This window comes from Mustela putorius, unplaced genomic scaffold, assembly GCF_011764305.1.
Source record: "Mustela putorius furo isolate JIRA1106 unplaced genomic scaffold, ASM1176430v1.1 tig00003853_pilon_pilon_pilon, whole genome shotgun sequence".
Lineage (NCBI taxonomy): Eukaryota > Metazoa > Chordata > Mammalia > Carnivora > Mustelidae > Mustela > Mustela putorius.
The window spans coordinates 11638934-11650515 of NW_025422005.1; the positions used below are offsets into that span (position 1 = coordinate 11638934).

The following is an 11582-nucleotide window of genomic DNA, read 5'->3' on the forward strand; positions in this document are numbered from 1 at the left end:
CCCCTGAGTCCGGACCCTTGGAGGGGCCAGCCCAGAGCCAGGGCCCGGAGGGAGGGGTCCTCCCAGCGTGGAGAGAAAAGACATGCCAGTTAGTATGTGAGCCTGTGTGTGTGCTCTGGGCATGTAGAGGTGTGAGTGTGCCTGGGAGTATTCTCGTGCATGTCTCCTGAGTCTTGTGCACGGACGTGGCCAGTGAAGTATTAGGAATGTGTTTTACGTGTGTGTGTGTCTTTCTGTACAGATGTCTTCCTGTCTGTAGATGTATGTAGGAGTGTTGGGCTTTTGCACATATGTGTGTGTCCATGTGAACACGGTAAGTGTTTACGTGCTTGCTTTTGTGCCTCTGTGTGCGTGTGGGTCTGTCTCTGACTACATCTGTGTGTGTGCACGCATGCATGGGTGCACACCTGTCAGCGGGGCTCACTAGGTACCCTGACCCAAGATTTGCAGACCAGGTGGGCCAGGAACATGGGAGACAAACAAGGGTTTCTCCTGCACCCCCTGCTTGCACTGACTGCCCCGAGGGGCCTTTAGGCTCCGGGAGGTGCCTGACAGCCCTTTGCACGCGCACACGGCACACGTGCACAGGGCCAGACCCCTGACCAGCTGCCACTCCCACAGGCCCAGGTGGCAGCCCTGGAGGCCCAGAGCCCGGCCCGGCTGGAGGCCGAGGAGCAGCAGCAGCAGGAGCTGCAGCAGGAGGTGGAGCGCTTGCGCAGTGCCCAGGTGCAGACAGAGCGCACGCTGGAGGCGCGGGAGCGGGCCCACCGGCAGCGGGTGCGGGGCCTGGAGGAGCAGGTACTCGGGCCCCTCCTCTGGATGTGGAAGCGGGGAGGAGGGGGGGAGGAGCAGCGGAGGGCTGGCCCTGACCTCCGGTAGAAGCAGTCGCTGGTCTAATCGGGGACCTATGCTGGTATCCGTCATGGCCCGGCACGGGCCCAAGTGATGTCACTGGAACTCTGGCCCCCTGTGGCTCTGCTGTCCTCGTGGCTGTCCCTTGGGGGGCACAGGTGGCATAAGCAGCCCCAGCCTAGGTCATCCCAATGACCAATGACCCACCATAGAGAAAAGGGGACCTTTTCCCTGAGAGCAACAGCAGAAGTCCCGGGGGTGATGCTGACTGGCCAGCTTGGGTTGCAGATCTCTTCCCAGCTGTCCCCGACCGACCTGTGCATGGGTAGGCCAGGCCTGGGTCATGGGTCCCCTGAGTCGGACTAGTACCAGGCCTGGCTCCATGATGCGAGTGGGGACGGGTGGCTCCTGAGGAGATGCGAGGAGCGGTCAGAAGACAGCCGGCTGCCGGCTGCCGGGTGAGACGGAATGGGAGGGGAAGGAAGCAGCCTGGTGCTTCAAGAGACCCGTTTTTTCCTGAAACAGGCAGGATTGGGTCCCTTGTGGGGCCCTGGCTGCAGCCACCCCCCATCCTCCCAGCCCCACCTTCTTCATCAGTCTGGTGGCCTGAGCCGCCACCTTCTCTTTCTTCTCCAGGTGTCCACACTGAAGGGACAGTTGGAACAGGAATTTCGGAGGAGCTCAGCATCCTTCTCCCCCAGGTCCGGCCCCGCGGGGGAATGAGCCCCTTCCTGGTTGGCATCCTAGAGGACAGCCGCAGCCGGGGCAGGGCCGCAGCCCCCATCTGCAGGGTCCGCTCAGGCCCCCGGCCTGCCAGGCCACCAGAGCTTGGTGGGGGGTGGGGAGGAGCCAGGTGGCAGCGCTGAGGGCCAAAGGCTGGGGACTCGAGGAGCAGCTTTATGGCCTCACCCGTGGGTCCCACCTCAGTTTGGTTCCCCCCCCTGGGATGAGCCTCCAGGTCCTGGGAGAGCCTCTCTGTGTGGCTGAGCCGAAGCCCAGGGTAAAGGAGACCCCCCCTTGCCTTTGGCTGGCCGTGGGGCATGGGCTCATGGGCAAGAGGAGGGGAGCCTGGGCTCCCCCAGCTTTCCCGAGCTCTCTCTGCCTTAGTTCCGAGGGTTTGTCAGGAAATTCCTCAGAGTTCAGAGTCCCTGTATTTTTATACCTTTTTACAGTGTTAACGGTTCAGAACTATTGTGTTTTTTTTTGTAGCAAGGAGACCTCATTTTCTAAAAACGGTTTGTGTAGACGTGTCTCTTCACTTCTGCACCCGAGAGACTGGAGGGGCCAGGAGGGGGACACCGGGGCCTGGGCCGGGAGGGATGGGGCCCCTGGCCAGGGGTACACAGGGAGAAGGGCTGTGGCACTTCCCAGCCTCCCAGGCTGTCGGCCTGGGGTCGGCTCTGGGGTCCTATGCCACCCGTCCCAGGCAACAAATGCGGCTGTGACCCAAACTACGCTCCTTCCAGCCACAGTGCTGTGGCCCCTCCTCAGGACGGGGTCCCCGGAGCACAGGCAGGCGGTCCAGATAGTGCAGGCCTGGGAGAAACCATGGGGTCTTGTCCTGACTCCAGCAAGTGAGCCTGGCGAAGCCGTACAACCTCTCGGAGGCTCGGTTTGCTTGTGTGTAAAATGGGCACACACCTTGCAGGGGGGTCATGAGGAGGTTCGTGTGCGAGGCACTTGGCGTCGGCGAGAGACATTCCTCTCCCCCCTGGAGGCCAGTGGAGTCAGGCTCTGCCCCAGCTCTGCCACCTCCAGCTGTGGACTCTGGGTGGGTCACTGATGCCCCTGGGCTTCTGGTCTGTTGGACAGAGACATTACCAGGCCCCACCACGCAGGCCTGTTGGGAGAGTGTGCTGGTCAGACAGGGGGAGCCGGGTCCTCGTGTGCTGGTCAGAGGGAGGCATTCTAAGGCCTTGGCCTACTTCTACCCTCTAACCATCAGCCTTCCCCGCCCAAAGGTGGGTCTGAGTCCACCTACCTTGACCTCCTGCTTTATATCCTAGACGTACCTTTATGCCTGCATGTGGGAACTCAAGCCCTCACCAAGCAGCCTGGACAATAAAGAAGCTGTATCTCCCCCTCCCCGCCATGACCCACAGACCCTGGGTGGGGAAGATGTCGCAGTCCATCTTTCTGGGTGGGTCCGCTGGAGCCGGTGATCAAGGAGGCAGGACTGGGACCGCAGAGGCAAGGCCATAGGTCACCCGAACCGTCCGTTGTCCCAGGGGGCCAGGCAGCCTCTCGATGAGGACAAGCAGTGTTGGAGGTAGCTGGCCACCTGCCCTGTCCTCCCAATCAAAAAATGACCGAATCTTCTGTAAAAACCATTTTAATTTTATATAAAACAAAGGTGGTCTATGCCCGGGAACTGTAGGAAACCCAAGCAGACCAGCTGGGGTGAGGGGCATAGCCTACCTCGAGGGGCTGGGGGGCCGGGGGACTGTCCTCACAGGGACTGAAAAGGCACATCAGAGGCCCCGGTCCCACCGAGAGACCTGGGATGCCCCTCATCTGGGGGCGAACACTGGACAATGGGGAGCCCCCTGCCTCGTGTTCCAGGGATGGCCGCAGGCTGGAAGAAGTGCCTGAGACGAACCCCCGGGGCCACAGTCCACTAACTTTTTACAGAATAAAAGGCATGTGAGGCTGGGGAGAAAAGCACCAGGTCAGGCAGGGCCTGAGGGCCCCGGATCCGAGGAAGGTCCAGGGCACGGGGCTGCCAGGTCCACCCTAGCAGCCCCCGCAGCTCCTGGCACAGGAGGCCGCCACGGACTGACATAGGCCACTGCTGGCCATGACGCCGCACTTGGAGAACTTGTCCCGACACAGGTCAGCTGCGGTGGGGCAAAGAGCTGGGGTCAGGGTGAGGCTGGGTGATGGAAAACCACTGCCCCTGCCCCACCCCATGGCAGGGAACGTTCCAAGGCTAAGCAGCCAGGAGGGAGCTCAGGGTCCCCCAGCAGTGACCCCCGGCACAGAACATGTGCTTCATAACCACTGGAGGCGGAGCAGGGAGGGGTCTGGGGGGGCAGGCCTTCCTACCTCGAAGGAGCTCCTCATGGGCACAGACCGTGCGGACACAGATCTCCCTGTTGACCACGTACACGCGGCGGAGGCTGGGGACACGGAGCCGGGACAGTGGTGTCACCCCACCGTCACCCAACCCCACTGGGGGGAGCCTGCACATCCTGACCCTGAGGTCAGAGCTCAACCAGAGTCGAGTTCAACTTCAGGATTTGTGCTTCCCTCAAGTCCTACCTCGGCTGGGTGCTGCTGCCCACCCTGCGCCCAGCCTGCCTCCCCGCCCCACTGCCCTGCGTGTGCTCACCTGTAAAAGCAGACCTCGTTGAGACACTGTTTACAAGGCTTGTGGATGGAATAGAGGCGGGTGCACGGGTACTGTTCCTCCCGGCAGTCTGGGTGATAGGCGGGATCAGACGAACGGCTGCAGCCTGGGACCCTGTGCTGGGGCGCGCCCCCAACACTGCCCACCAAGACTGGCTGTCCTATGGGGGTCTAGGTCCACCCTGCGCCCTCTGGCCGGGGACGCACAGGAACAGGGGCATGCACAGCTGCACAGATAGCATGGCTGAGCCCCCAGGGGCTGCCGGGTTTTATACAATGTATTTATATGGGCACAGATTTGCCACCACACTTGGAAGTCTGGAAGCTCAAACCCAACCACGCCCACACGCACAGGGTCGCAGAAGCATACACCAAGGGCAGGGCCAGGGCTATGCTGACTCGCAGGACCACACCCTAACACTGAGCTCAGCTGGGGGAGAGCAGCCCTCACAGCCTGGCTCCCTCAGGCTTGTGGGGGCAGCACGGGCTCGCTTGGCTGGCTGGGGCTTTGGCTCCCCTCTTGGCATCACCTGCCATGACCACGCCCAGTGCTACCCTCCCCTTCCCGGTGTCTGGGGGGTAGAGGGCACTTCCTGAGCCTACGGCTAAGCCCAGGGGCAAGGGGGCCCCTCAGAGCCGCCCGAGGGGCCCTGGAGTTGCTGGCCTAAAGCAGGGGCACGTCTGCAAGCCACTACCCTACCATCTACCCGGCAAAAGCCAAAGGCCTGGCTGTCTCTGTCCTACCAGCGCCGCACCCCACTCTACCCCAGCTTGGGGGGCCGTGCCTCCGTTTCCCCTGCGGTCGGGGAAGCTCTTACCCAGAGGCCCAGGCTCCGTGGGCTCTGTCTCCACGTTTCCTGGAGCTGGTGTTGGGAGAGAGGCCGGCAGAGATCACTGAGAGGGGTCTGTCCTGAGGACCTGCCCCAGCCCAGCACAGACCTGCCCCTCCCACGGTTCACAGGAGCTGGCAGCCTACCTACGGTGGGGACCCCGATGACTTCCTGTTGGACTTGCTGCTGGGACTGGAACTGGAACTGCTCCGCAGGGGGCCGGGGAGTCACCTCTGAGATGGGGGACGATCAGAGGGTCCACTCCATTCTCTCCAGTCCCCACCCAGCTGCCCACCCACCTGACCTGCCCCGCTCTACGCCCGGCCTTTACCTTGATAATCATAGTAGTCCGCGTTCTCTGAGAACAAAGACAAATACGGAATTGTCGGGGACTGGGCTAGCTCTCAGTCCCAGGGGCCAAGAAGGTCACAACTAAACCCAGGACTCCCACCCCCTTCCCACCGGGTTCCCAGCTGAGTCAGGCACACCCTGGCAGGGTGTGGGGAGACCCGGGGAGGGCAAGGCCCTTACCTATCTGGTCACTGTAGTGGGTGTACTGGACGTGGTCTGGGAACGGAGGCAGTGGGTCTAGGTCGTATTGGCCCTGAGCCAGCAGGCCTACCATGAGGAAGCAAAGCATGAAGGGGTGCCCTGCAGGGAAGGACAGCAGGGGCCCCAAGGCACATCTGGGGAGGATAGGTAGAAGTCCCAAGGGCAGGCAGGTACGATCTTAAGATTCTACACCCAGACTCATTCATCAAGCATAAAGGCCCTTACACTCCCTGTTCCCAAGTCACCTTACTGAGTTTGGGGCTGTCCCCTCCGTGTAGCTTCCTGACTATTCCTGGAACTCAGCATCCTCCTGTCTGCCCCAGGGCCTTTGCATTTGACTTTCCCTAGGCCTACAATCTTGGTTAACTTTTCTTCCTTCAGATCTCAACTAAAAATTCAGTTCTGCCAAGAGGTCTTCACTGGCCCAGCCACCCTCTCCATCCCATTCTTCTGTTTATTTCCATCATAGCACTTGGCACACTGACATTTGTCACAGGGGCTCGATACAGCAGCCTCCCGTCCCTAGATGGGCAGCAACGAAGGCAGGGATGTGTCTGCCTGCTTCATCACTGTATCCCCAGGGTCTAGGCCCATGCCTCGCACATAGTAGGAGCTCAACAAATACCTGTTAAATGAATAAATGTTAGACCTGGCAGGGCCTTGGGGGTCACTCCACAGTCAAGATGATATAGGGTGGTTGGGTCCCAAATGGGTCTAGAACCCAGACCTAGAGACTCCCTACCTTGCGTGCTTCTCCCCGCTTACACATCAGTTCTCATTAGAAGAAAAGCAGAGGCTCCTGGTGCCTGGGTGTGTGCCCAGTCTCCAGAGCCCCAGCCCGGCTGCTTCTGTCGGGGGGTTAGGATGAGGGCATGGGATGCCCCCGACTTTGGAAGGGGTTGGCCTGTCTAGTTTGTGGTCCAGAAGTCAGGAGGCCCTGCGACCCAGGGAGCTGAGTTCTGGCCACAGGGCACAGTGAAGGCTCACTGCCAGCTCCCACCCTCGCCCATCCCCGGGGGGGAGCCCCCATCCCCGCCAGCCCCAGGAGCCACTCACCGGGCAAGAACAGCAGGAAGAGGTAGGCAGCTCTCATGGCTCCGAGCTGAGGCCGTCTGGGCTGGTGTCAGGACAGCTAGAGGAAGAGGAGGGGAAGCTCACTCATGGCCGAGGAGCCCACCTCTGCTTGGCCACATCTAGCCCAGAAGAGGAGGAGGAGGAGGAGGAGACACTCGGACTAGAAGCCAGGCATAGGGAGGGCCGGGAGTCGGGTGGTGGCGGGGGCAGCGGCCTACGGAGGGACAACTGCTGTCCCTGTGGCCCACCAGGTGTTCATGTCCCAAGGGACAAGGCCTCCAACCTTGTTCCAGCGTTGATCTTGCGAATGGATAGAACCCACCCTGCCCTTCTCACCGGGGGGAACTTTCTAGTCCCCCACTAGCCTGACTCCACTCTCCTAACCTACAGCCATGCCCATCTTCTAACTCAGCGCCTTCTGGTGTCTCACGCACTAATGTGAACCCCTGACCCCAGGTCCAACTTCAGGACCCCGGCCCGCTCAGCCACCATCATAGCAGGGACTCCGCAGCGTCCGCCAAACCCACCACCTGTTCCCAATTAGCCAGAGGGCCCTGAGTGTCTTGCTCTGCAGGAAACCACATGCATGCATGGGCCCCAGGGGCCGAAGGGCAGCCAGGCCCGGGCAGGGCTCCCACCCCCAGAAGATTCCTCTCCTGCCAGGCCTCCGGGCCTCCTAAGACCTGGCTGTCTACATCACAGACTCACGAGACTAAGGTCTATTTTGTCTGCAACGGCAGGAAGCACTTAGGGTGGAGTCTGAGGGGAGTTTCTCTGGATCCTGGAAGGGCAGCGCTGAAGGGACCGTGATGTCACCCAGCCCAGGGGTTCTGAGCCCCCAGCACGGTGTGATAAGTGTTGTGCGGGTCCTAAGTGGTCCTTAGCCTTCCCCTGGTTCTTAAAGTTCAAGAACAGCAGTGTCTGCCCACACCCTGGGGTTGGCAGTGTCCACGGGTCCCCATGTGCCGTCCCGGCTCAGTGGGAGGCAGTCTCTGGACTACACTGTCATCCTTCTCCAGCGGTGCTGGGCGACAGTCCAGGGCTCCCCCATCCAGGAGGGCCCCTCCCACCACAGCAAAGAGAGTTCTTCCAGACAGCTAACTGGACACCTGCCTGCCCCAGGGCATCTAGGGAGAGGGAAGGAACCGTGGGCACTGGTCCCTCTTCCCTCCCAGTCCTGAGCCTTCTGGGACCCCCAGCCTGGCTCATACACTGGCCACCCCCTTCCTTGCTGGGGTGGGGTGGGGTGGGGTGGAGGAGATGAGGCCCATGACTCAAGCGGCCCCAGAGGCAGGGTACTCTGGCTCCCTACAGTCCTGTTCTGAAAACCCTCAGCCTCTCGCCGAGGGTTTTCAGAAATACCGAAATACCTGGAGCTCTTTCCCGGTAACTCCCCACAAGGCCTCACTAGCCCCTCATCGTCCCCACGGACTGGTAGCAGCCAGGCCAGTTGGAGCTGTCACCACCACTCAGGAGGAGGCCCTGAGCTGGGGCCTAAGGGGCTTTAGAAGTGGGGTGGGGCTGTCTGTCCCCCAAATCCCTCCTAGGCCTCTCAGCCTCCTGCATGGACTCTCCCTCTCAGGGAAGGTCTGGCACTCAGGCCCAGGCTTATTATTGCAGGGATCCCCCAACCCCGGGGCGCCAAACGGTGTGGGAGTAAGGCATCCTCCTTCCTCTTGGGGGGAACATATCTCCAAGCACCTCTGTCTAGACTATGGATTCTGGGGTGTGGGGGAGGAGGCTGAGTGCTGCTTAGGAGGCCCCTTCCCCTTCTGGGGACCCCACGCCATGCGACGGTGGGCAGGAGGGGGATGAGCGGGGCCTCCTCAGAGCCCCCCAACCCCATGCTCCCCGGGTAGGGAGGAGGCTGGCTGCGGAGTGGCGGGGGTGGGGGGGGGGGGAACCAGATGTGGCCGCGCACAGCTGGGAACAATCAGCCCCGAGCTCGTACGTAGGCTCCCCGCGCCCTCCGGGTCTCGGGTGTCCCTTTGTCTCTCCGCGGCTGTGGCCCAGCGGCTCCGGCCGACGCCCCCCACCCTACCGTGGCCGTTCAGTCTCCAGGGGCAAAGGAGAGCCACCCCCACGCCCCGACGCCCCAACTCGGGCTCCCCCAAACTTCCCCAAACTCGGGTCCCCCTCCAAGCGACTCCCCCCAAGTGCCGTCTTAGCTACTGCTCAGATGGCCCTGGGTTCAGGAAGCCTGGCAGCCGGCCCCAGGACCGGGGTCCTGAGGAGCCCCCACCACAGCACCCCCCACCGGGGTTCCCTTAGTGGCCCCCGCCGCTCCGGGCGCCAGGCCCGCGCCTACCTGGTCGGGTCACTCCGCCGCCCGATCCGAGTCCGCCCGCGGAGCCGCCCCTCCGCCCTCTCCGAGCCCTCCTCCGGGCCCCCGACGGCTCGGCGCCCGCCCTCCAACCCCGGAGCCGCTGGGTCCTAACGCGAGCTCTGTCCGCTTTTCGGGCCGGCGGGGCTCCAGCCCGCTTCTGGGGCGGCCCTGGGGGAGGCGCCCCTGGCGGTTACCCTCACATCAGCTCAGACTTCAGGTGAGCAGAACGTCTTCCCCATCTCCTCGCCATATCTGGGCTGGGGTCTGGTGTGAGGTGGGTTTTGGAGAACGTGTTACCCCATTTCACAGAGGAGGAAACTGAGTCCCCTAAAGGGGATTCACCCACAGCCGCGCAGCTGTCCCCTCTGGCTTCTCCTCGCTTCCAGGACAGCCTTCCTGACCTGCTTTCCCTACTGCCTCTCTGGTTGTGCCTTCTGGGTCTCCCCAGCCAGCTCCAGGGTAGGGCTGGCTTGGAGAACCAGCACTGAGGTCTGTGCATGGACCATAGGCTACCAGGCCTGGCCTCAGGAATGTCCCCAAAGCAACAAGGATCCAGGGAAGATCCGAGTCCAAATTCATCCCTCCTGACCCTTTCCCAGGCCTGGCTCTCCAAGAGGTCCCCCTCTGGGCAGAGGTCCAGCATCCTTCCATCCCTCAGGGTTCCTTGCTCCCCGCCCCTGCACCCACCCCTGCACCCACCCCTGCACCCAGCCCAGCACCAAACTCAGCACCCAGTCACTGATCCTGCGCACTGGTCCAGACTGTGGTGGAAGCCGCCATTTGCTCTTGCTTGGACTCTGTAATAATCTCTAATCTAGGTCCTCTCACATGGGCCCTGCCCTCCCTGACCCACTGCAGACGCTGGCCCCCTTCTACTTAAAGCCTTTCACTGGCTTCCCACGGTATCTGGGGAAAAAGCTAAACTTGCCTGTGACCGCCTACCCCCAGGACCCCACCCTTCATCTTGGTCTGGCTCTGCCTCCTCATTCCCTGCCTGGTCTCCCAGCAGCCACATGGCCTTTTGGCCGTCTCTCCCAAAACCCTTTCCTCTGCCTGCCCCAGGACATTTGCACAAGCTGTTTCTTCCTCCTGCAACACTGATGAGGTCCCCACCTCCTTCAGGGGATAGACCTAACCCTCCCTTCCTCAGAGGAGCCTTCCTTTTCTTCCTGTTCGGCCCCTAAGCACCTTCTGCTTTGTGACTCATAGCTGTCCCATTGCGCTTTGTCCGTGGCCATTTGAATTCTGCTCCTCTCCCATGGGAGCTTGGGGGGCTACATGAAGACAGCCACTAAGTCTGTTCTTGCCCATCTTCTGTTTATGCTCATTAGGCACAGTGCCATGCGCAGAGCCGCTGTTCAGTAAACATTAAGGGAATGAATGAATATGCCCTCAGTCCTCCTGGGGCCAACTGGCTGGGGTGGGGGACAGTGCTGGCCCCTGCCTCTGGGGCAGACCTTTTCCCTGACTTGCCAGGGGAGCCTCGGCCTGAGGTGGCAGCTCTGGCTGGGAGAACATAGGATCTTCTTGCCCCCCAGTCATGCACCCCACAACTGCCTGTCCCTTAAACTCCGAAGCCTATTAGAGAGAAACTCTGTATGTCCCAAGCATCCTTTGTTCCCTGGCACTGGTTTGTCAAAGGAATGAATGAATGAATGAATGAATGAGTATCTGCCACCCCCTCTCCAGGGTCTATTACAGAATAGCAGGGACTTCTGTTACCTGGAGCACAGCCCTTAGCTGCTGCCAGGCCCGAGTCCACTAGGGGAGGAGGGGAAACCACCTGGCAGAAAGGCTGTTCCCTTCACTCAACAAAAGGGGAAACAGAGGCCCCTGAGCTCCCCACTCTCGTGTCCTGGCCCCCAGATCCTCTCTGCTGCTTCTCCCCCCTCCTCTGGCCCTAAGGACCCAAGCAGAGGTGGCAGCTATGCGAGGAGGGGGTAGTGGGTGTGGGTACTCTTCTTGCCACGACCCTGGAGGCTCACTCCTTCCCTGCTGGCCTCTCCCACCAGGTTACATGCTGTCCACGGGCAGAGACCAAGTCTCTAGTATATTGTGGTAGCACCTGTACCGGGCACATGACTGCCCAATAAATGCGTGACTAAATTGGCTAAGGGTAGAGCAGGGATTCAAACCCAGGCGTTTCCCGGTGTCCTCCAGCCTCCCCTTGCCCAGCACCTACCACCCTGAACTATTGCTGATTGACACCCCCATGCTCGGCGCATGTCTGTGGACACGCCTCGTACTGTAAATTGCTTTTTCACACCTCACATCCCTTCTCTGCGGGTTGATTCCACATTGACCGAGCTCCTGCGAGGGCAGGCCAGGTTTGGCACCAGGACTTCCGGTGATAAGGTCGGCGGGGGTGTGCGGAGGGCAGGAAGCAGTCTTTCTTTCCTGCTCTCTCTGGCCCTGCCTGCACGGACAGGCCAGATGACCAAGTTGCCTCTCCAGAGTGGGGCTTGGACAGTGTCCCACTGGTGGGATGAGGTCAGAAGCACCCACCCTTCCCCGGGGGACAGGGCACGTGGTTCGGGTTGGGAGATGTGGGCTCAGAGCCCGGATTTTCATCCGAGAGAGGAATCAGACCACAAACTTGT

The 11582-nt window shown here is 61.3% G+C and overlaps 2 protein-coding genes across 9 annotated transcripts in view; one reads left to right on the top strand and one right to left on the bottom strand.

Annotated features, from left to right (window-relative positions):
* CROCC (ciliary rootlet coiled-coil, rootletin) overlaps positions 1-2085 on the top strand; it is a 48609-nt gene extending 46524 nt beyond the window's left edge. For all 8 annotated transcript variants that reach the window (XM_013048564.2, XM_013048568.2, XM_045063836.1 and 5 more), the window contains 2 exons: positions 622-798; positions 1489-2085. In XM_013048564.2, coding sequence (XP_012904018.1) covers positions 622-798; positions 1489-1575 — 264 coding nt within the window. In that variant the 3' untranslated portion in view covers positions 1576-2085. The remainder of the gene's footprint in view (positions 1-621; positions 799-1488) is intronic.
* Positions 2086-3168: 1083 nt separating this feature from the next.
* Positions 3169-9049, bottom strand: MFAP2 (microfibril associated protein 2). The gene is made up of 9 exons (XM_004741373.3): positions 8965-9049; positions 6639-6714; positions 5562-5648; positions 5362-5388; positions 5177-5263; positions 5019-5063; positions 4184-4271; positions 3898-3971; positions 3169-3689 (listed from the first exon to the last, which is right to left on the bottom strand). The coding sequence occupies exons 2-9, from the start codon at positions 6673-6675 to the stop codon at positions 3586-3588; spliced, it is 549 nt and encodes a 182-aa protein (XP_004741430.1). The 5' UTR covers positions 6676-6714; positions 8965-9049; the 3' UTR covers positions 3169-3585.
* Between the last annotated feature and the right edge of the window lie 2533 nt (positions 9050-11582).

Bases quoted from the DNA above. Each gene is read 5' to 3' on its own strand.
- MFAP2 (XM_004741373.3), bottom strand. From the start codon at position 6,675: ATGAGAGCTGCCTACCTCTTCCTGCTGTTCTTGCCCG. The intron at 5,264-5,361 runs GTAAAGGCCGGG...CCCCCATCTCAG, and splicing joins GGACTACTATGATTATCAAG to AGGTGACTCCCCGGCCCCCT. The intron at 3,690-3,897 runs GTAGGAAGGCCT...GCCCCACCGCAG, and splicing joins CCATGAGGAGCTCCTTCGAG to CTGACCTGTGTCGGGACAAG.